Here is a 24,725-nt window from a genome sequence, read left to right on the forward strand (position 1 = left end):
CAAATGCATTTCAAGTCGCAGCTCAACCCTTAGCTGTAATTCCCGCAGCAGACGGCCCCACCTCCATGGGGCCTGGTCTCTCTTTAAAAAAAAAAGCAGAAAACCCAAAACCCACTAATAATGAGGGGGCGGGGCCTGGAGTTTTATCCAATCAGGGGCGCTGGAGTGGAAACCGTCCAATCAGGAGTGAAGCCGGAGAGCAGGGGCGGCTTCCGGGATTTGGCGGGGGCCTTTGTCAGCTCCAGTCAGAGCTCGGGTCTCGCTGCTGCAGCTGCGAGGCTTTGGTTCTGGGAGGCCCAGGCGGATTCGCGTTCTGAGAATAAACAGAGATTTTGTTGCTCTGTGACCTGCAGGCACTGGGAGATCCGTAGCTAAGACGCCGGGGCATCCCGGAAGCTGGGAAATGGTGAGTCTGCGGGGTTAGGGGTCCCCAGAGGGGTAGGGGCGGTCGGAAGCGGCGGGAAATCGCTGTGGGGGTACCCGGGACTCCCCGCGGTCAGCTTTGGGGTCTGGGCTCCGAGTCCCCGAGGGCGCAGTGCGGCCCTCTGTCCCCTCCGCCGCAAGATGGCGGCCGGGCTGGCAGCGGGGACCCGGCGCGTCCTGTCCCGTCCCCGCGGAGCGACCTCGGCCCTGGCCTGAGCCGTCTTTGGGCAGCTCCACGCCGCAGCCCAGCGTGGTGCGGTGAGGACGGGAGCTCTCTGTGTGTGGTTCGTGTGTAGGAGGAAATTGTACCCCGTGGGGTCCCCAGTGGCTCCTTTTTCCTATTAAGAAATAAAGGGAGTCACTGTTAAAACGGTGAGGAATTTGAGCACATGACATGGGAAGCCTGCAGTCCTGGTTTGTGGTTCGGAGGTCTCCAGAGGGGCTTGAAGGAAAGGTTTTGATAAGGTGCATGAGGAAACAGACCAAATTAAATAACCGATGGGTTACAGTTCTGTAGTTGCCTTATTTAGACTATACAGGTGAAAGTTTCCTGCTTATATAGTCAGGGGTGAATTGAAGGGTTGTGGATCGTTAAGTCTGAATTTTGTTTTCCCCTAATGTTGTAATTTACAAGAAATGCATTGGTTTGGTTTTTCTTCCTAGAAACCCAGGGCACTGTAACCACTTCCGTACGATCGCCTGCTTGTTAATCATCTTAACACTGCCCAGAACTGGTTTTCCCCCTGCGGTTTCCTAACATGTGGCACGCAGAGTCCGAAATCCACCATTGCGTTCCCCCAGCCTAACTGGGGTTTGCAGTAAAATATTAAATTTCCAGTTTCTTCCTGATATTTCCAAAGACTGGTTTCCCCTCTCCAGTTCACTGCATTATTAACTATTGGTCATTTACTGTACATTTCAGACAGAGTATTTTACTCGTTAATCATTATTTCACAGAGCAGTGGATGACACTTTTTTAAAGTTTAGGGTTTTTTTGGTATACATTTCATGTGAGAGAAAAGCAGAGAATAAATCCCTGACACTGCACTGCAAAAAAGTCTTTGTGCCTCTTTTTCTTTAATCTTCCCTAGGCACAGAGACATCAGAAAGAATGTCTTTTGACTTCAAGTTTTGCTTTGGAAACTTTACACGGCCCTGTGTAGCCACCCTCCGTCCAGTCTTTTCCAGTTCCTGAGATTCAGAACTGTCTGGGATGACTCAAGATGCCCACAGTGGTCATGTGTCTTGGAGTGTTTAGTGACTGTCAGCCCCGTGTCATCTCTTAGAGGACCGCCCAAGGTATGGAAGTGTAGCCCCCTAGGGGAGTAGCTGGATGCTCTGGGGCTGAGAGAAATCTCCTGGGATACCCTTAACCAAAAAAGCTAACCCCCTGGGACATAAAGATTTTATTCAAACCTAGTTTTCATCCCTTGGAGACACATTGCTGGTCAGCCAATCGCTGATATTTAGAGGAAACAGTCACAAATGATTCCTGCCCTCTGGATTCATTATTTGTGAAGGGAGAAAAACTTCCAAAGGACCAAAAAACAAAAACCCCACCCCAGTGAGGTGGTGCAAACTCCGCTGCAGTGTTCATGGGGGCACAGTGCAGGATTTCCTGGGAGGAAGGTCCCTGAGCATTTTAATGAGCAGTATTGGGATAGGATAATGTCCCAAATGATACCGTGACCTGACTTGACACTTGAGCCAGCTATGTCTGTGTTCCAATTAGCATTGCCATTCCCTGAGTTTGCTGCCTTAGAAAGATTTGTTCATTTATTTCAATTTCAGTTTTTTAATTAGTGTACATTTCATTAGTAGAGCTTGAAAGATAAAAAAAAAACATTTCCAAGGCTGTGAAAGGTGGATTTCAGAAAATTAAAATATCAAGTCATATACTTCATTGTTAAAAATACTTATTGTCCTTTTCTTCAGCAGAGTGAGCATAGTAAGTTTCTCAGAGTGTTCTTATTTTGGGAGTAATTTAAAAGAATCTTAGGGCTCACCTTTGGAAATGCTGTCTGGGAAAAGGAATGGAGAAATGGAGAAAAATCTTTCATTATTGACTGTAGAAAGTGAATACATTTTCACAACAATGTGTGGTAGATTAATTGGTGAATTCTATAGATTCATCAAAACATCAGTTTTTCTTTTTTGTAGGGTGAAGTTGTGACAGTGGATATCTTTGTTCCAGTGGATATCTTTGTTCTTTATCTTCTTGTCTGGATGTTGAGTTTATTTTTTATTTTTTGTTTTTGGAGACAGGATCTCCCTCTGTGACCCAGACTGAAATGCTGTGGTGTGATCATAGCTCACTCAACCTCCTGGGCTCAAGTGATCCTCTCACCTCAGCCTTCTGAGTAGCTGGGACTTAAAGGGGTGCTCTACTGTGGCTGGCTTTTTTTTTTTTTTTTTCTTTTTGTAGAGATGTGGATCTCACTACTGGGCTCAAACTCTTGGGCTCAAGCAATCCCCCTGCCTTGGCCTCCAAAGTGCTGGGATAACAGGCACGAGCCACCATGCCTAGCCTTGGATATATGGTTTTAATGCTAAATTTTATGAGACAGAACGTGGCACCTGCTAGAAGTGTTTATATATGATTAATTATTTACTAAATGATCTGTCATTATGGAAATAAGTAAGTGGCATATTAATTGTCTGAAAGGGATGGATACTTTTGCATTTTCTGTTGAGGTATAACTTGTAAAGGTGTTTTAGTTTCCTTCACTTCTATGAACACTGAGTAGTTTTGCTTTCTTCAAATGCTGGGCATTTTCTCATTTAATACTAAGTGAATAACCCTGACAGGGAAGCAGAAGGCTGAGCTCAGTGAGTGCAAACTAACCCAGTCTTGAGCCTGCAAGAAGAGGTCACTGAAGGCCCAGTTAGTTCTTCCTAGGGAGCTTCACCTGCAGGTTTCCCAGCCTGCTCACCTCAACCATGGAAGGAGCCCTTTATACTGAGAAGCTACAGAACCCTGGAAAGCTGAAAATGCACAGAAAGAGGCAGATAGGGTTGGGATGGAAGTAGGGTTGGGAGGCTCTTTCTGAGGATACAAATTGTCATTGTCCTGGGGCTATTTGGTTTGGTTTTTCTCCCTAGAAACTGCGGGCACTAAAACCACTTCCATATGGTATAATCGCCTACCTGTTAATCATTTTAACACTGCCCCCAACAACTGGTTTTCCCCCTGTGTTTTCCTAATGGGTGGCACGCAGAATCTCAAATCCACCACTGTGTTCCCCCAGCCTGAGGCTTGCAGTAAAATACTAAATTTCCAGTTCCTTCCCCACATTTTATTTGATTTTGTCAAATAGGACCAATTCAGGTTTAGGTAAGAAATTCCTTAATTCTAAAGGAGTATTGCTACAGGGGGAAAGCACCCACTGTAAGATCTTTGTGGATCTCAAAGGTTGGGCAGACAATGGCTTTCTTTCACAGGGAGGAACAAACAAGCACAGAAAGAAGGTGGGAGGGGAAGGGCAGGATTAGGTGCCAAAATCAGATTCTAGATCAGAGGATGTTTCACGCTGAGGTCAGCCTGTTCTTAGGAGGGGCAAAAGGAGGGGTTGAGCTGTGGGTATGTCAAAGTCCAGCAACCTGGAGAAAAAAGGTTGGTTAAGTAGTTCATTCTGAATACTGAAGACACAACTGTTCAGCTGAGTCAGAAAGGGGGAGTGTGGAGAGTCTGTGGCTTTGTGATGACTAAATCAGGGGCATCATTGAAGTCATAATAGGGTGGGTGTTTGCAGTAAGCTACTCTTGGGGAACACAAAAGATAGGGGATTTCTTTAATCACAGCTATTTACCAGGTTACTATTCCTATCTTTTCCTACTGCTTTTCTTGGTCCTATATGTATTTATCCCATTTGGCTGTTCTGAACTCTATCCTTATGATAACCTGATAAACATAAGTAAAGTGATTTGCTGAGTTCTGTGAGTAGATCTTTGAAATGAGTGAACTTAAGGATAGGGTTATGGGTGCCCTTGATTTATAGGCAGTAGCTTGGAAGTATAGTTGTGCCTCCAGGAATTGTGACTGACATCTGAAGTGGGGGCAGTGTTGTGGGACTGAACCCAGAACTTGTAGGGCCTGTGCTGACTCTGGGTGGTGTCAGAATTAAGTTGTTTGCCAAACACCTTAATTGTTGGAGGATTGGTTGGTCTTCAGCAAACTCTACACGTTTGGTGTCAGAAGACAGACCTCACAGGGGCCTGGGCTGGAGAGAGACTCCAAGTGTCTGGGGGAAGGGAGGCTCTGTTCTGCACACAGGCTGCCCCACTGTGCATCGTCCTTTGATTCCAGGAGTGCTAGGGTGACAGGGGACTGAAGACTGAGAAGAAAGGAGTTCTGGGAAGAGACCCCCTCCCCCACCGAGCTGCCACTATATGATTCCTGCCCACCACTCCTGAACATACCCACTAGGCATTGACATGTCCCTGCCCCTCCCAGCAGAAGGCTTGACCCTCAGGAATTGCACCGACAGCACTTTTGCGTCTAGTTTCTTGCCAAAAACTCACACAAGTGCCTGAGGGCCCCTGACTCATCAACCCAGACACTGAATCTGTAGCAGCGGCTTACTTTCTCCATCAGCCTAGGCTTGTGGACCACCTAATCATAATCTCACCTGCCTGCATGGACCCAGGAATATGTCAGAGCATAGCACCACCTGGGCCAGTATCTGTAGCACAAACCAACAAGTCCTTCCACCAACTTGGCACTGGCCCCTGCTCGTGGTTCCCCAGTAGCATCTTCTTCTTTTCTGCCTTTTACTTCCCCACAAGCCCCCTTTTTTTATGTGTACAATGTTCCCAAGGTCACCCCTCAGGTGCCTGAATCCAGCACCTATCGGAATTCAGATGTCCATGAGCTCAAGACCATGGCCCTAGACCTGGCTGTTGTAAGAGCAAATACAAATGAGGAATACAAGACTTAATCTTTCTTGAAAATAAGATGATCGGGTGCAGTGGCTCATGCCTGTAATCCCAGCACTTTGGGAGGCCGAGGCGGGTGGATCACAAGGTTAGGAATTCGAGACCAGCCTGGCCAAACACAGTGAAACCCCGTCTCTACTAAAGGCACAAAATTAGCTGGGCGGGGTGGTACGTGCCTGTAGTCCCATCTACTTGGGAGGCTGAGGCAGGAGAATCACTTGAAACCGGGAGGCAAAGGTTGCAGTGAACCGAGATTGCACCACTGCACTCCAGCCTAGGCGACAGGGCAAGACCCCGTCTCTAAAAAAAAAAAAGGAAAGAAATATTTTTTTTCTTAAAGCATTTACTTTGGAAAAGTTTCATATGTAAATTATTTTTGTTTTACAATCTGTCTAAATCATTCTAACAGCTAAATAGGCCATTTGTCAGTCTTTTTGACTCAGGACTGCCTTTCTCTAGGAACTGGGAATCACTGATATAAAATGTAAATAGCAAAGAAAATACAGCTGTATCCCACAGTTTCTCTAGGAGAGCAGGCACCTAGCTCCAAGTTGCAAATCTACCTGTCACGAAGACATGAAGTTCATTTTTCCATTGAATATAGCCAGTTAAAAAACAAAGATGGCCTCCCAATTCCCAGGTGAATTTAGCGTGAAATATATCTGACAAATAGTGCTGTTAGGTCTTCTACTTGAGGACTAATTATGGTAACTTTCACCAGTGGATGTTTTTCTAGTCTCTTCGCAGGTTGCCTATTATGTCCTTTACATTCTGGTCTAATTGTGTAATAAAACAGTTTTCTTTCTTTTCTACCATTGTAGATAGTTTTTCTGGGGTTAGAGATGATTTTGTGATTTTCTTCTTAATAACATTTTTCAAACATTGCCCAGAATTACCCCACAGAATATAAACATGTAAGATGCCCATAAGACTTCACTCCAAAGGGTCCTTTCCCTCTTCGATTTTCATTCGCAACCTACAGTTGTGCAGCAAAGTGCCCATTGCCCCCAAAATCTGTAAGCAGAATGGTCTCTCTGCTTAGTTGGGATCTTCAGTCCTTTCTAGAACCGTTTGACTAGATTTCTACAAAAATAAGTTCACAGGGCATCATTTAGCTGTTCCACTTCTGTCTTTCCATGCCCCTGGCATCTTTAGACCTGAAACTGATTCAGAGACCACGGGGCCTGGAAACCAACCGGGCACAAACACATGCATTGAGTAGACCTGAGAATCTCAACATTCCCCTCATCCTCCTGCCCAAATGCCCACGAGTGTGCATAGGGCGCCTGCCACTTCCTTGCCCCTCCAGCAGCTAAATCCGCAGCTGCGACTTCTGAACCCAGGTCCTGGGGTTCTCCAGGATGTGTGAGAGCAGCCTTCCTGAGGAGCTGTTTCCTCTAGTTTTCCTTTCTTTACAGCAACACTCAAGAATGCAGAGCCAGGTTGATTCCACCTGGAGTCTGGAGGTGAAGGCTGATCACCACCTGGGATCCACAAGACAGGGCCAGACTCTGGACCAAGGATGTATAGAAAATCCAGGGGTCGGCCGGGCGTGGTGGCTCAAGCCTGTAATCCCAGCACTTTGGGAGGCCGAGGCGGGTGGATCACGAGGTCAAGAGATCGAGACCATCCTGGTCAACATGGTGAAACCCCGTCTCTACTAAAAATACAAAAAAAAAATTAGCTGGGCGTGGTGGCGCGTGCCTGTAATCCCAGCTACTCAGGAGGCTGAGGCAGGAGAATTGCCTGAACCAAGGAGGCGGAGGTTGCGGTGAGCCGAGATCGTGCCATTGCACTCCAGCCTGGGTAACAAGAGTGAAACTCCGTCTCAAAAAAAAAAAAAAGAAAAAAAAAAAAGAAAATCCAGGGGACATTTTCTGCATTGTGAGAGATCAACATGGACTTTGTAACGCCCTCCTTTTGGAGTGAGGCCCTCAGAGTTTTCAAGATCTTGCCCAGCGAAGTACAGCAGTTCTGTGAGGGGTTCCTTTTATAAACAATCTGGTGGCAGAATCTGTAAGTGTAAGACAGCACCTTAGCAGTGGGAGGGCAGGGCCACAACTGTCCAGATCTGTGAGTGAAGCTACACCTACCCGTGAGCTGTGTTACTGGAGTAGGGTAATCTTGTCCTCTCTTGTACCCAAGAGTTAGCTGATCAGGTGTAGGTAATAACATATCTGGATCCAGGAACTGGGGCCCTACCATGACAACTCAGTTTTCTACTCTGGTTCCACAAGGACAATTTGAGTCTTTCCTGCCTAAATCACCATTGGGTTTTCATCCCAGGGTTACCAGGGACTCTTCACCAGCACCTAGGGATCCTTGAGATACTTGGTTATATCCTGTGCAGGCGGGGTTCAGGCTGACAATGGGCTAATCTTGCTTCAGTCTCAGAGGAAGAGGAATGAGTTATCCAGGTTTTGTTTCTCCTTTAACATAAGGAATGTCTTTATTTGGTATCCAAAGGGGCATTGCTCCAGTTTTCTAATGTGTGGGTGAAGAACAAGGAGGAGGTCTGAAGACTCATACTGATAGGTAAACCAATTGCTTCCATTTCATATGGCCATTAGAAAAACAGATGTAGCAGCGATAGTCCCTACTATCCAGGAACTTTCAGTCTAGAGCAGATAGATAATGGTTGAATTCACCATCATGTCAGGAGCAAGAACAGAGGTGTATAGGGAACTTGCGCTTCATTTGGGACACTGCCTGTATGTTAACATTGTGAGTTCTGATGTCAACACATGAAGGGCTGCCCATGGACAAAATACTTGTTATTATAATTATTATTTATATTGCTTTTTTTCTTGTTAAGGATAATTGTATAGCTACTAATATAACTTTCTTAGAAAGCCCTACGTATTTTGGTTAAATTGCTTGTTATTGCATGTTACAAAATAGGATGAAGCTTAAACCGTTAAAACAAGGCAAACCATGGGAGTCAAGTTCTTGTTGGTCAGGCTTAGGAAAGACAGAACTGAAAATAAACCAGCAAGGTAGAGATGAGAAGCCTAGGGCCCACTTCCACCCTCATCTGCTCTGTCCAAATCCACCCTCTTCTGAGCCTTGGCCAGGTCTGCCTCTACCCTGGAGCCTCCCCTCACAGAACTGACTAGAGGAGATCGGATTTCTGGGTGGCTGCTGCTGCCATTTCTTCAGAGGTGGTGCTCACAGTTTTCCCAAATCCAAAGCAAGTAAATGAGAGCAAAAGACTCACTTTAAAAATTGTTTGGAAATTTAATTTTTTTTCTTATTGAAACCAGTACCTCTAGAAACATTCCACCTGGCAACCTTTTTTCTATTTCTGCAGATCCAGTAGTTGCTCCACAAGTTGTAATGAAGTCAATGTAAAGATGTAAAGACAATAATGAGAAATTCTGCTCTCGCTCTGTTCCCAGGCTGGAGTGCAGTGTTGCAATCTTGGCTTACTGCAGCCTCTGCCTCCCCAGTTCAGGTGATTCTACTGCCCTAGCCTCCTGAGAAGCTGGGATTACAGGCATGCCATCACGCCCAGCTAATTTTTGTATTTTTAGTAGAGACAGGGCTTCACAATGTTGACCAGGCCGGTCTTGAACTACTAACCTCAAGCGATCCACCGGCCTTGGCCCCCCAAAGTGCTGGGATTTCAGGCATGAGCCACCGTGCCTGGCCAAGAAATTCTTCTAAACTAAATTTCACTCCTTTCAGTATCCCTCCCATATGTCTATAGTTAGCTTTTATAGTGATAGGGAAACAGAAGAAGAAATAGAAAGGCTGGGCCATCATCTAAATCCTGCTGGGAATTATGGGATCCTCAGGACCTGCATCCCAGGGGTTTATATGGTTTAAATCACACCATATGATGTTCTCAGCACAGTGCATGCTGTGAGCACATAGTACAAGCTCAGTAAACACTGCTTTAATGCAGGTATCCATGCTGTTTTCCAAATGCTGTCTTAGACGTTACTGTCTTCTCCAGCCTCTGTAGACTTTAAATGGCTGGCAAAGGATGTGATCTTTCAGGACAGTGGTTGGTGGTTCTTGCTGTGAACAAAAAGTATTCGTGTTGTGAGGAAAAGTACTGTGGGTGAGGGACCCTGTGTGCTGTGTCTGCTTCCTTTAGCTGAGTGACATTGATAATGGGTCTAGGAGGAGCAATATCGGCACTGACTGCGGACTTGTTAAAGAAGCCAGTTCATGGAAACTTTCCAAACATGCAGAATCACATTACATAGAGGGGGCCCAGAATGCCAAATGGTATGTATGCATATTGAACCTTGAGAGACAATGCTTAGCTAAGTGATTCTCAGCCCCGGCTTCTAAGTAGGGTCACCTGGCCAGTTTGAGGAACTATGGTCACCTGTATCTTCCCCCACAGATTGCTTTTTATGATTATACTAAGATTATGATTTACTTTTCCCCTCCACTCATATCACAGCAGTGATTATGGGCTCATCTGTACATCAGCACTATTACCTATTGGTCTTATTACAGCCGATGCTAACTTCATTCACCTGGTTCAGGTGCTCTTTGCCAGATTCCTTCACTATAAAGTTAATCATTTTTCTCTTTGTCTTTAATGAGTATCTAGGAGGGAGGATTTACTGAGTGATGTGTATAAACCATCACATTTAATCCAGAGACTCCCATTTCTTTTTAGTTTCCCTTTGCTTGTAGCTTTCTTTGCAGAGTGAAGGCTCTTACATTTGTTGACAGGAGATAATAGCTTTTGAGCCTGAAAGTTCTGAAGCAGCTCTTAGTTCTGTAGATTTCCATTTTATTTCATCTCATGTCACAAGCATATCCTTATTCCTTCTCTATATTTTCAGAGAAAGAGCAATAATTAACGTATAGTAAATATAACATAGTAAATATATCTATCGTCTATTAACATATACTAAATATGTCTTATTGTCTATTAACATATAGTAAATAAACATAGTAAATATGTTGTCTTGAAATTCTAAGATATATAATAGCACATAGAATAAACATAAGAAAAACTTGAAAAAAAGTACCAGACTCAGAAACAAGAGCTTTTAGTTTATATCATTGTATGTATTGGTCTTTATAAAGTTATTTAAAAACACAAAGACATCATCAACAAAGAGTTTTATAGTTTTTATACAATTTTTAAAATTTTCTAATTCTGTTTACACAGATATATTCTCTTACTTTTAATGTGTATATAGTTACCATTTCTGTGTGTGTGCGCAAAAAATGAAAGCATTATTTGATCAATATTGTGTGGCTGCCTTCCTGTTTTCATTACTCAGTTACGAAATTTTCTCTAAACATTCCGTTAAGGTTGTTTTTGTATATTGGTCTGCATGTCCTTTTGAGATAAATTCTAAATCAGATAAACTGAGGCAAAATACAAGCTTTACTATGTAGCAAACATTTGGAAAATATTTTTCTATAAGAGGAAGAATCCTATAATTTTTCTCATACATTATTTATTGGGTTTTGTATATGTAAACAACTGTTAGGATGACATCTGATATACAGTATATGTTCAAAAAGGATTACTACCATTCTAGCTATTATGTTGTAACTTGCAAATTTCATAAAACTCTCAGTTTCACATCATGCCTGAATTCTTTCCTCAGTGTTCTGCCTCTCTGCTATTCAAAAGTGGCCTCTGGGCCTGAAGCATTAACACTACTGGTGAACTTGTTAGAAATGTAGATACTCAGACAGCTGTGGTGGCTCATGCCTAGAGCTTCAGCTACTCAGGAGGCTGAGACAAGAAGATCACCTGAGCCCAGGAGGTCGAAGCTGCAGTGAACCAAGATTCCATCACTGCACTCCAGCCTGGGTGGTAGAGCGAGACCCTGTGTCAAAATAAAAAATTAAAAACCATAGAAATGCAGAAACTCAGGCCAAAACCTAGATCATAATCTGCATTTGAATAAGATCTCCAGTTTATTGTTGTATACAATAAAACTTGGGAAGTATGCCTCTAAGTTACCATGACTTTTCCACCTGAGAATTATACATAACTGATTCTGGGTGGTGGAAATATAGCACTCAAAAATGTATATTCCTGTTTTTGAATTTTAAAGTGTTGGCAACAATAGTTTATGTCGACCAATTTCTAGACTCATTACTAGAATGAAACTTACACATCACCTCAAATAAAAAGGCAAATTTCAAGATCAAACATGAAATTTTTTCTACGTCAGATTATAAACAGATTATAAAAACATACATTCCCAGCCTTTCTAGTGTTTTTGCAAAGCAAAAAAAAAAAAAAAAATTGTACAGAAAGTGGCAGTGTTGATTCATTTGAGGGGAATAAGATATCTTTACAGTACCAACTTACATTAAATGCAAAAAATTCTAATGAACATATTGGTTTTACTAAAAAATAATGAAGCCAGCTAATTACCATCAGGTTACAACTTAACTTTACAAAATGAAGCAGCAAAGAGCTAAAGCAGAAAAGACATAGTTTTATGTTTTACATATGCTTGAGTTTTATATTTTACATTCTGTGTAAATAATATCTGCACTAGTTTTGAGAATTTTATGTAACTCTCCACAGAGATTGAGACTACATTAGAAAATACTACTGTGTTAAAAATTATCTTATTGAATAATTCAGGTCACTCATATAAGTCAGAACCAATAACTGTCTTTTCATCTAGGGACAAATGAAGAACTCTGCTATGGCCACATGGTCAGTATATTATTTATTTTTATTTCAGGGACTGTTGACATTCAGGGATGTGGCCATAGAATTCTCTGTGGAGGAGTGGGAACACCTGGAACCAGCTCAGAAGACTTTGTATTGGGATGTGATGTTAGAGAACTACAGAAACCTGGTCTCTCTGGGTGAGGATAACTAAGAGATTTATTTCTTTTCTTTTCAGAACGTCTCTTGGGATCTTGTGCTTTCTATGAATTAGTTTCAGATTCTTGTTTTCAGGATAAAAAAATGGGGGTTTTGCTGATGTAGAAAAAAATGTCATAATGTTTGATCTTGATGTTTGCCTTTTTATTTGAGGTGATGTGCAAGTTTCACTCTAGTAGAGTCTAGAAATTGGTTGACGTAAACTATTGTTGCCAACACTTTAAAATCCAATATTTTAAAATTTTGATTCAGATTTATAAGAGAACTCAGGATCCCCAAATTTAAAATGTTTCCTAAATATTCTAAAGAAGCTGGTAGGAAACAGTATTTTGAGAAACCCTTTTCTAGAATCTTCTACAATGTCTTCTTTTTTCTACTGAGCACAGTAGAAAAAAGAAATTAGAAATTGTTAGAAATTAATCCTGTCCTGTGGGGCCAAAAAAAGTATAAAAACATAAAAAGAACTGTCAGAATCATGTGAGTTTTTCTAATAAAACAGGTCTTACTGTCTCTAAGCCGGACCTGATCACCTTTTTGGAGCAAAGGAAAGAGCCCTGGAATGTGAAGAGTGCGGAGACAGTAGCCAGCCAGCCAGGTAGGTGGGAGTGAATGAATAGATGACATGGGTGAGAGGTCCAGAGGTCAGGAAAGAACCAGACATTGATGTGTGGATTGGGAAGTTCTCCAGTGGAAGTGATTTTTTAGATGGCTGAGTTTATTTCTCTTGCTGTCACAGAGGGACATCTTCTGTCTCATGCTCTGAAATTATCTAATGATTCTCCTTTCCCTTCCACGATCCACCATTAAATTCACAGTGACAGCCAAAGTGCTCCCCTTGGCCTGTGAGGGCCTGTGTGATCTGACTGCTGTTCCATTGATTTGGGGGCTCTGGGAAAGTCTGCATGTTTCTATCTCTACATGAAACCACTTTTAAAGTTCTGTTTTTGCCTCATGTCAGAAGTGTGTGAGGGGAGTGATGGACAATGGGATTTTTTTCAGAAGTTCCAGGAATTCTGTGGACAGATGTCACATATTTTTGATATGTTAATTTTTAATTCTATTGTGGTTTCTGGGGTGATCCTACCGAAATTAAGATGCAGTAATTTTATCAAACCACAAAGCATCTTCCTAACTATAAGAAAATCTAATTTTATGTTTCACTTCAACTTTTCATTTTCCCTAGCTTGAGCTAAGATGAGAAATTTAAACCCTATAGGCACAAATTCCACAAATGTAAAATAGCTTAATGTGTATTACTCATTATGTAGAATTCTTATCTAACTTTTGTCTATGGGAAGCTTAGAACATTGCTTAGTATGTAACAAACCCTAAACTCTTGCCTTGTATCTTAACTATCATTTTATAATTTTGTCTGGTTAAGTATGAAGCTTACTGAGAATATGTCCTTTAGTTCTTTTTTTTCTTGACATAAGTATAAATGATATCTATTTAAAGGGTACATCTTGATGATTTGATATGCATACACATTGTGTAATGACTAACACAACAAAGTTAATTACCATATCAGTTATCTCATATTAGATGCCAGTTGTTTTGTGTGTGGTGAGAACTCTTAAGATGTACACTGTTAACAAATTTCAAGTATACTATAGAGCAGAGGTCTATAGTACTGGTCTGTGACCTGTTAGGAATCCGGCCATGCAGCAGGAGGTGACCATTATTGAGCCAGCAAGCATTACTGCCTGAGCCTGCCTCCTGTCAGATCAGTGGCAGCATTCAGTTCTCATAGAAGTGTGAAGCCTATTGTGAATTGTGCATGTAAAAGATCCAGGCTGTGTGTTCTTTATGAGAATCTATCTAATGCCTGATGCTTTGAGGTAAAACAATTTCATCTCCAAACCATCCCCCCACTCGACCTCCATCCATGGAAAAATTATCTTCCATAAGACTGGTCCCTGCTGCCAAAAAGGTTGGGGACTGCTACTACAGAGTTTTGTTAACTATATTTACAAGGCTTTACATTGGATATTCAGAATTTATCTTGTAAATGAAAGTTTGTATTCATTACCATTACGTCCACCTGGTTTATTCATCCATGTTGTAAAAATTGTAGGAGTACCTTCTTTGTTACGGCTGAAAAATATTCTGTGTATTGTGAATAATTGGCTATGAACATAGGGGTACAGATATATCTTTGACATACTGATTTTATTTTCTTTGCTTATACTGTTAGAAGTAGGATACTTATATTTTTAATTTTTTTGAGGTGCCTTCATGCCATTTTTTCATAATGGCTGGATCAATTTACATTTCCACTGACAGTGTACAAGGGTTTTCTTTTCTCCATGCTCTGACTCTTATTATTGTTAATATTTCTTGACTCTAACAGCAGTCATTCTAACAAGTGTGAATATTTATTTCTTGACTCTTTGACAGTAATTATTCTAACACGTGTGAGGTGATATCTGTTGAGGTTTTACTTGCATTTTCCTGATGAATAATGCCAGTGAGAACCTTTTCATAAATCTGTTGGCTACTTCCATGTCATATTTGGTGAAATTTCTACTTGGGTCCTTTGCAAATTTTTAAGTCAGATTTACTTTTTTTTTTGCTATTGAAGTGTGTGCGATTCCTACATATTTTGGATATAAGAGTCTTATCAGATATATTTTTTCACAATCCCTGGGTTGCTTTTTCGTGCTCTGTGTTTTCTTTGCTGTGCACACATCTTTTTGTTTGATGTAATTTTACTTGTTTTTATTTTTTGCTTTTTTTTGCTTGTGATTTTTTGGTGTGATATCCAGAAAAATTATTGCCAAGGCCAGTGTCAAAGAGATTGTTTCTTATGCTTTGTTCTAGAAGTTATATAGTTTTTGGTTTTGCATTTAAGTGTTAATTCTTTTGAGTTAATTTTTGTACATGGTATAAATGTTCAATTTTATCCTTTTGCACATGACTAATTTTTTTCAACATTATTTGTTGAAGAGATTATACCCTTAGTGTATCTTGGTTCCCTTGTCAAAGTATTAGTTGACTGTATACACCGTGGGTTTCTTTCTGGTTTCTGTATTCTATTCCATTGGTCTATGTGTCTGTTTTTATGTCAGTATCATACTCTTGATTAGTATAGCTGTGTAATAGTTTGAAATGAAGAAGTGTGATGTCTCTAGCTTTGTTCTTTTTCAATATTGCATTGTCTATTTGGAGTTATTTGTGATTCTGTAGAAGTTTTAGAATTTTTTCTATTTCTGTGAAAAATGTCATTAAAATTTTAATACAGATTGCATTGGATTAGTAAATCACTTTGTGAAGTATGGACATTTTAGCAATATTATTTTTTCTTATCCATGAAAAAGAAATATATGTGTCTTTTTCAATTACTTTCAACAGTGTTTTATAGATTTTGGCCAGATCTTTCACCTCCTTTGTTAAATGAAGTTATAGAAATTCTTAAATTTTTTATACTATTATAAATAAGATTTTTTTGTAACTTTTTTCTCAGTTTATTGTTAGTAAATGGAAATGCAACTAATTTTTGTATATTTTTGTGGCCTCAACTTTACTGAATGGATTTATTAGCTCTATTTTTTTGTTTTGGTTTGGTATGGTCTTTAGGGTTTTCTATATTTTAAAATCACCTCATCTGTAAACAGTGAGCAATTTTACTTCTTTATTCCTGATTTGAATTTTTTTTTGTTTCTTTTTCTTACCTAATTGTTCTGACTTGATTTCTCACTACTCTGTTGAATAGAAGTGTTGTGATTGGGCACCCCTGTCTTCTTTCTTATACTAGAGGAAACTTTCAGCATTTCACTGTTGAGTATTACCTGAAAGCTTGTTATGTATATGGCCTTTATTGTGTTGAGGTGGATATTTTTGTATGTATGTTGTTTGGAGTTTTTATTATGAAAATGTGCTTAATTTTATCATAGGCTTTTAATAGATTTTTTGAGAGGATTATGTGATTTTCATATTTTTGTTATTGTATTAAGACAGTCTTGCATCTCAGGGATAAATCCTATTTGATAATGATGTGTGATCCTTTTAATGCGGTTTTGAATTTGGTATCTAGTATTTTGTTGGGAATTTTTGCTTGTATCTTTATAAGGAATATTGGCTTGTTCTTTTTTTGCTGTGTCTTTATCTGGCTTCATTATGAGATGTTGGTGGTCTCATAAAATGAGTTTGAAAGTGTTTTTTTCTTTAAATGAATAATTTGTCTTCATATATGTGGATATACAGTTTTTTTAAGCAGCAGTTATTGAAAAAACTGTCCTTTCTTTAATGTATGTTCTTAACATCTTTGTTGAAAATTAGTCCACTCAAGGTGTGTGGAATTGTTTTTTGGATTCTCTATTCTGTTCCATTGATCTCTGTGTCTGTTTTTATGCCAGTACCATGCCATTTTGGTTACTATAGCTCTGTAGTGTAATTTCAAGTATGGTAATGTGAATCCTTAAGTTTTGTTCTTTTTGCTTAGGATAGCTTTGTTAGACTGAGTCTTTTGTGGTTCCATATATATTTTAGGATTGTTTTTTGTATTTTTTTGAAGGATGTCATTGGTTGTTTGATAAGAGATTGTGTTGAATCTGTAGGCTGTTTTGAGTAGTATGGATATTTTAACAATATTGATTCTTCCAGTCTGTTGACATGGAATATTTTTCCTTTGTGTGTGTGTGTGTGTGTGTGTGTGTGTGTGTGTGTGTGTGTTCGTGTCCTGTTTTTTTTTTGTTTTTTTTTTTTTTTTGAGATGGAGTCTCACTGTGTTGCTCAGGCTGGCGTGCCATGGCACGATCTCAGCTCACTGCAACCTCTGCCTCCCAAATTCAAGTGATTCTCTTGTTGCAGCCTCCTGAGTAGCTAGGACCATAGGCACATGCCACCATGCTCGGTGAATGTTTTGTATTTTTAGTAGAGATGAGGTTTCACCATGTTGGCTAGGCTGGTCTCGAACTCCTGACCTCAAGTGATCTGCCTGCCTCAGTCTCCCAAAGTGCTGGGATTACAGGTGAGAGCCACTGCACCCAGCCACCCTCTTCAATTTCTTTCATTCATCTTTTATAGTTTTCATTGTAGGGATCTTTCACTTACTTGGGTAAGTCAGTGTCTAGGTATTTAATTTTATTTGTGGCTATTGTAAATAGAATTACTTTCTGATCTCTTTTTCAGATTGTTCCCTGTTGGCATATAGAAATGCTACTGATGTTTGTATGTTCATTTTATATCCTGCAACTTTGTTTATCTGTTCTAATAGCTTTTGGTAGTCTTTAGATTTTTCTAAATATAAGACTATACCATCTGCAAACAAGGATAATTTGACTTCTTCCTTTCCAGTTTGGATGGCATTTAGTTTTTTCTCTTGTCTTCCTGCTGCTTTAGGTAGCACTTCCAGTACTATGTTGAATAACAGTGGTGAAAGTGGGCATCCTTGTTATGTTCCAGATCTTTGAGAAAAGACTTTCAGGTGTTTTGTTTTGTTTTTTTTCTCCATTCAATATGATGCTAGCTATGTATCTGTCATATATGGTTTTTATTATTTTGAGGCATGTTCTTTTATACCCAGCTTTTTGAGGGTTTTTTAAAAATCATCAAAGGATGTTGAATTTTATTAAATGCCTTTTCAGCAGCAGTTGAAATGATCATATGATTTTGTCCTTCATTCTGTTGATATGATGTATTATATTAATTGCATATGATGAACCATTCTTGCATCCCTGGGATAAATCCCACTTTGTCATAATGAACAGTCTTTTAATGTGTTGTTGAATTCTGTTTGCTAATATTTTGTTGATTATTTTTACATAAATATTTATTATAGATATTGGCCTATAGTTTTCATCCTTTGATGTATCTTTTTCTGATTTAGGTATTATGGTAATACTGGCCTCAAAGAATGAATTTGGAAGTATTCCTTCCTCCTCTTATGTTTTGGAAGAGTTTTTGAGTATGGTGGGTATTAGTCCTTTAAGTGTTTGGTAGAATTTAGTGATGAAGCCATCAGGTCTTGGGCTTTTCTTTACTGGGAGACTTTTTATTATGGCTTTGATCTTGTTACTTGTTATTGATCTGTTCATGTTTTGGATTTCTTCCTTGATTAATCTTGGTAGGTTGTATATATCCAAGAACTTACCCATTTTTGCTGGATTTTCCAATTAATTGGCATACAGTTGTTAATAGTAGCCACTAATAATCTTTTGAAATTCTGCAGTATCAGGTATAATGTCTCCTTTTTCATCTCCGATTCTATTTTGGCCTTCTTTTTTTCTTAGTCAAGCTAAAGATTTATACACATTATTTATCTGCTTAAAAAATCAACTTTTCATTAATCTTTTGTATTTTTTAATTTCAATTTTATTTCTGCTGTGATCTTTATTATTATAATTTTTGGTTTGTTTTGCTGTTGTTTATTTCAAGATGCAACTTTAGGTTATTCGATTTTTTTTCTTTCTATTTTGATATAAAAACATACTCTATATATTTCTCTCTTAGTACTTCTTTTGCTGTATCCCATAGGTTTTGGTATGTGGTTTTTTTCATTATTTGTTTGGAGAAGTTTTTCAATTTGCTTCTTAATTCCTTTATTGATTCACTTTTCATTCAGGGGCATACTGTTTAATTTCTATTTGTTTGTACGGTTTCCAAACTTCTTGTTACTGATTTCTAGTTATATTCCATCGTGAGCAGAGATGTTTGATATTATTTCACTTTTCTGAATAAGTCTTGTTTTGTAATGTAAAATGTTGTGTATCTTTGAAAATTATGTGTTGAGAACAATCTGTGTTCTGTAGCCATTAGATAAAATGTCTGTTAATATTTATTAGGTATATTTGGCTTCAGATTAAGTCTGATGTTTCTTTCATGATTTTCTGTCTGTAAGATCTGTACAATGCTGAAAGTGGTGTGTTAAGTCTCAATTGTTACTGTATTGGAGCCTCTCTTTTTAGCTGAATATGATTTGCTACATATGTCTCAGTGTTTTAGTGTAGGGTGCATGTATATTTAAAATTATTATATTTTCTGGCTGAATTGATTCCTTTATCATCATAAAATGACTTCCTTTCTGTCTTCTTACAGTTTTTGTCTTGAAATATATTTTGTCTACATATAGCTTCTCCTGTTTTTTTTTTCTCCCCCATTGGCATCAAACGTTTTTCCATTCCTTTATTTTCAGTCTTTGTGTATGTTTACAGGTGAAGTGTGTTTCTTGTAGGTAGCAGACCACTGGGTCTTTCTTGTTCTTTTTCTCACTCATTCTGTGTTATTTAGTTGGAGTACTTAATGCATTTCCATTCAGTGTTATTATTGATAAGTATGTGTTTACTTCTGCCATTTTTTTTCTGGTTTTGTATCTTCTCTTTCTTTTGTCCTTCCTGTCTTCATTTTAGTGAATGTGATTTTTCTTGGTGGTATAATTTTTTGCTTTTTATTGCATTGTTTATTTGTTGTATTTTTTTTTTTTAATTTGAGGTTACTGTGAAGCTTACAAATACTATTTTATAGCCTATTATTTTTAATTGATGACTGAACAAATAAGCAACAGTAAAACTAGTAAAAACTCTACCTTTAACTTTGTTTCCCCATTTTTAAACTTTGTCGGTTCTCTTTATGTCTTATTTTACTGTCTGTGTCTCGAAACTTATTGTAGTTGTATTGATTCATCAATGGGTATTTCTACTTGAGTATTTTACATACCACAATTACCATATTATATTCAGTTTTTCTCTGTGCTATTACCAATGAGTTCCATACCTTCAGATGACTTCTTATTTATTGTTCATTAACATTCTCTTCTTACAGATGAAAGAGAATGCCCCTCAGTATTACTTGTAGGACAGGTCTGGTTTTGATGAAATCCCTCAGTGTTTGTCTGGGAAGGTTGTTTTTTCTTTTCTCCTTCATGCTTATGGGATATTTTCACTGGTTACACTATTCTAGGGTAAAAGCTTTTGTTCCTTCAGCACTTTAAATATGTCATGCTACTTTCTTCTGGCCTGTAAGGTTTCCACTGAAAGTCTGCTGCCAGACATACTAGAGTTTCATTGTATGCTGTTTCTTTTCTCTTGCTGTTTTTAGGATCCTTTATTCTTAATTTTGGGGAGTTTGATTATTAAACGTTTTGAGGTAGTTGTCTTTGAGTTCAATATGCTTTGTGTTCTGTAACCTGATTGTACTTGGATATTGATATCTTTCTATGGATTTGGGAAGTTCTCTGATCATATTCCTTGAATAAACTTTCTATACCTATCTCTTTCTCTCTTTAAGGTGAATAAGCCTTAGATTTGCTCTTTTCAGGCTTTTTTCTAGATCATGTAGGCCTGTTTTTTTGTTTTTTTTTTGTTTTTTTGGTTTTTTTTTGTCTTCTCTATATATTTTCAAACTGCCTGTGTTCAAGCTCAATAATTTTTTCTTCTGCTTGATCAGTTTTGCTATTAAGAGACTTTGATGCATTCTTCAGTATGCCAGTTGCATTTTTAAATTTCAATTGCTGCTTGATTCCTTTTATTTTAATGTTTGTTCAGTTTATCTGATAGAATCTGAATTCCTTCTTCATGTTACTTTAATTTGTTTCCTCAACACGACTATTGTGAATTATCTGTCTCAAAAGTAACTTATTTTGTTTCTTCAGAATTGGTCTCTTATTCAGTTTGTTAAGTGAGGCCACATTTTCCTGGATGGTTTTAATGTATAAGTGTTTGTCTGTGTCTGGGCATTGATTGTAGCCTTCACAGTCTGGACTTAGTGCCTACCCTTGTTGGGAAGGCTTTCTAGGAATTTGAAGGTACTTGGACATCAAACTCAGTAATATAGTTCTTGCAGACTCATAGAGGTACTATATTGTTGGTCTTGGTTAAAATCTGAATGAATTATCTGGATTACCAAGCAGAGACTCTTGTTCTCTTCCTTTAGTTTCTTCCAGACAAATGGAGTTCTCTGTCTTTGCTGTGTTACCTGGAGCTGGGGTGGGGTGACACAAGCTTCCCTCTTGCCCCCACCACTGGGACTGTGGTAACTTAGATCTAAAGTGAGCACAGCACTGGGTCTCACCCAAGGCCCAGTGTAACTACTGCTTGGCTACCGCCTAAGTTTACTCAAGACCTTAGGGGTCTACAATCAGCAGGTGGCAACAAGCCATGTTTGTGTCTCCTCGGGGCTATAAGTTACCCTTTGGCCCCAGGTAGGTCAAGAGATGCTGTGTGGAAGCCAGGTATTGAAGTCAGAAACCTTATTTATCTCATGTTCTGTTCTACTGCAGCTGGCATTCAAACCACCAGACAACATCCTTCCCACTCCCTTGCTGCAGGCAGAGGAGCCTCATGCTCTCTGCCACCACCACCAGTCACCACCACCAGCCCACAGGGGTTTTCACTGGGCTATCACTGATGTTCATTCAACACCCAAGTGCTCTTCAGTCAGCTTGTGATGACTGCTTCCATGTCTGGAACTTACTCTTTGGTCTAGGGCAGGTCCAGAAATGCTGGCTTGGGGACCCCAAGAGTCTGCTTGGTTCTCTATCTCACTGTGGCCAAGCAGTGCAAAACAGAGTCCCCTTTGCTTTTTCCTCTTCTTTGCTGAAACAGAAGGTGTCTTTCACTATACCCACCACAGTGGGAAATGTTCTGGGTCACAACTAAAGCCAGTACATCTCAGAATCCAATGTTCATGTGTTACTGGAGTATCACCGTTGGTTATTTAGAGATCAGCAGCTCCTAAGTCAGAAGGTGATGAATCCTGCCAGGTCTACGCTGTGACAGAGCAGCCCTGGGTTCTATGTAGTCCTCTAGTCACTGTGCTCTCTGTCTCCGAAATGTACAGTTTTCTCCCAGTGTCATGTAGATGCTGCTGAGGGGCAAGGGAGGGGTGGCATAAGCATTCCCTTTCTTCCACTGTTGGTGTCTTAGTAGTTCACATGCCACTTTATTGTAGTAAGGTTATTGTATTAAAGTTTGCATATCAGTTGAGGAAATAGGACCTCAAGCTTTTCACTCAACTGTTGTGTTCTTAACTTAGCATAATTTTGTATATTAGATTTATAAAATATATGTACCTGAATCTAGTAATTGGAATTCTTAAAACTTTTATATCTTTCAGATATGTTTTCACATGATAACAAGGACCTGTTGACAGAGCACTGCACAGAGGCATCATTCCAAAAAGTGATACCGAGGAGACATGAGAGCTGTGATCTTGAGAATTTACATATAAGGAAAAGGTGGGAAAGGGAGGAGTGTGAAGGGCACAGTGGGTGTTATGATGAAAAGACTTTTAAATATGATCAGTTTGATGAGCCCTCTATTGAAAGTTTGTTTCACCAACAAATACTTTCTTCTTGTGCCAAAAGCTATAACTTTGATCAATATAGGAAGATCTTTACTCATTCATCATTGCTTAATCAACAACAGGAAATTGATATTTGGGAAAAACATCACATATATGATAAACCTTCAGTGTTCTTTGGGCAGGTCTCTACTCTAAATGGTTACCAAGATATTTTTATTGGAGAGAAAAATTATCAGTGCAATAATTCTGATAAAATCTTGAACCAAAGGTCAAGCCCTAAAAATCATCAGGAAAATTATTTTCTAGAGAAACAGTACAAATGTAAAGAATTTGAGAAAGTCTTTCTTCAGAGTATGCATGTGCAAGAGAAGCAAGAAGAGTCTTACAAATGTGATAAATGTGTAGAAGTTTGTACCCAGTCATTAAAACACATTCAACATCAGACCATCCCTATCAGAGAAGACTCACATAGATATAATAAATATGATAAAGACCTTAGTCAATCATCAAATCTTAGAAAGCAGGTAATCCATAACGGAGAGAAACCATACAAATGTGAAAAATGTGGTGATAGCTTTAACCATAGTTTGTACCTTACTCAAAATCAGATTGTTCCTACTGAAGAGAAAGCTTATAAATGGAAAGAATGTGGCCAAGTTTTTAACCTTAAGTGTAGTTTATACCTTACTAAACATCAGCAAATTCATACTGGAGAAAACCTCTACAAATGTAAAGCATGTAGCAAATCTTTTACTCGTTCCTCCAATCTTATTGTGCATCAGAGAATTCATACTGGAGAGAAACCCTACAAATGTAAAGAATGTGGCAAAGCCTTTCGCTGTAGTTCATACCTTACTAAACATAAGCGAATTCATACTGGAGAGAAACCTTATAAATGTAAGGAATGTGGCAAAGCTTTTAACCGTAGTTCATGCCTTACTCAACATCAGACAACTCATACAGGAGAAAAACTTTACAAATGTAAAGTATGTAGCAAATCTTATGCTCGTTCTTCAAATCTTATTATGCATCAGAGAGTTCATACCGGAGAGAAGCCTTTTAAGTGTAAAGAATGTGGCAAAGTCTTTAGCCGTAGTTCATGCCTTACTCAACATCGGAAAATTCATACTGGAGAAAATCTTTACAAATGTAAAGTATGTGCCAAACCTTTTACTTGTTTCTCAAATCTTATTGTGCATGAGAGAATTCATACTGGAGAGAAACCCTATAAATGTAAAGAATGTGGCAAAGCCTTTCCTTATAGTTCACACCTTATTCGGCATCATAGAACTCATACTGGAGAAAAACCATATAAATGTAAAGCATGTAGCAAATCTTTTAGTGACTCCTCAGGTCTTACTGTGCATCGGAGAAGTCATACTGGCGAGAAACCCTATACCTGTAAAGAATGTGGCAAAGCCTTTAGTTACAGTTCTGATGTTATTCAGCATCAGAGAATTCATACTGACCAGAGACCCTACAAATGTGAAGAATGTGGCAAAGCCTTTAACTATAGGTCATACCTCACTACCCATCGGAGAAGTCATACTGGAGAGAGACCCTACAAATGTGAGGTATGTGGCAAAGCCTTTAACTCTAGGTCATATCTCACTACCCATCGGAGAAGTCATACTGGAGAGAGACCCTACAAATGTGAAGAATGTGGCAAAGCCTTTAATTATAGGTCATACCTCGCTACACATCAGAGAAGTCATACTGGAGAGAGACCTTATAAATGTGAAGAATGTGGCAAAGCCTTTAACTCTAGGTCGTACCTCACTGCACATCAGAGAAGTCATACTAGAGAAAAACTTTAAAAATGTAAAACATGGAGCAAATTTTTTACTTGTTACCTATATCTTATTGTGCATCAGATAATTTATATGGGAGTGAAACCCTACAAAGGTTAAGAATGTGCATAACCTTTAACCATTTTTCAAGCTTTAGACAACAGCAGAGAATATAAACTGGAAAAAAGCCACACAGATGTGGCAAATTATTTAAACTGTGCTTAACCCTTACTCAGGGTAATCCATACTAGAGAAAAAGTATAGATATAAAAATGTGAAAAGTTTTACTCAAGATATCAAACTTATGAGTCACCTAGGGGTTCATAGAAAAAGTTTGCAGATGTGGTAAATGTGAGGAAGTATTTAATAAAAAATGAAGTCTAAATGTGTCAGAATTTACTCAAGAAAGGACTGAAGCACAGACACTTTCAGCCTTTACGCTAAATAAGAGTATTTTTTATACAGAATAAAGGCAAAATAATTAGATAATTTATTTGCTTATA

The 24,725-nt window shown here is 38.9% G+C and overlaps 1 protein-coding gene across 2 annotated transcripts; it reads left to right on the forward strand.

The window, feature by feature from the left end:
* Nucleotides 1-219: 219 nt before the first annotated feature.
* On the forward strand, nt 220-24,495 carry ZNF267 (zinc finger protein 267). 2 transcript variants are annotated; one of them, XM_010340642.3, is made up of 4 exons: nt 220-406; nt 12,048-12,174; nt 12,693-12,788; nt 22,244-24,495. In XM_010340642.3, exons 1-4 carry the CDS (start codon nt 404-406, stop codon nt 24,247-24,249), a joined length of 2,232 nt encoding a protein of 743 aa, XP_010338944.2. In that variant the 5' UTR covers nt 220-403; the 3' UTR covers nt 24,250-24,495. The 2 variants fall into 2 exon arrangements, with proteins under 2 accessions (XP_010338944.2, XP_074238171.1); XM_074382070.1 differs by lacking the exon at nt 220-406 and adding an exon at nt 1,548-1,722.
* Nucleotides 24,496-24,725: the final 230 nt, after the last annotated feature.

This window comes from Saimiri boliviensis, chromosome 12, assembly GCF_048565385.1.
Source record: "Saimiri boliviensis isolate mSaiBol1 chromosome 12, mSaiBol1.pri, whole genome shotgun sequence".
NCBI lineage: Eukaryota > Metazoa > Chordata > Mammalia > Primates > Cebidae > Saimiri > Saimiri boliviensis.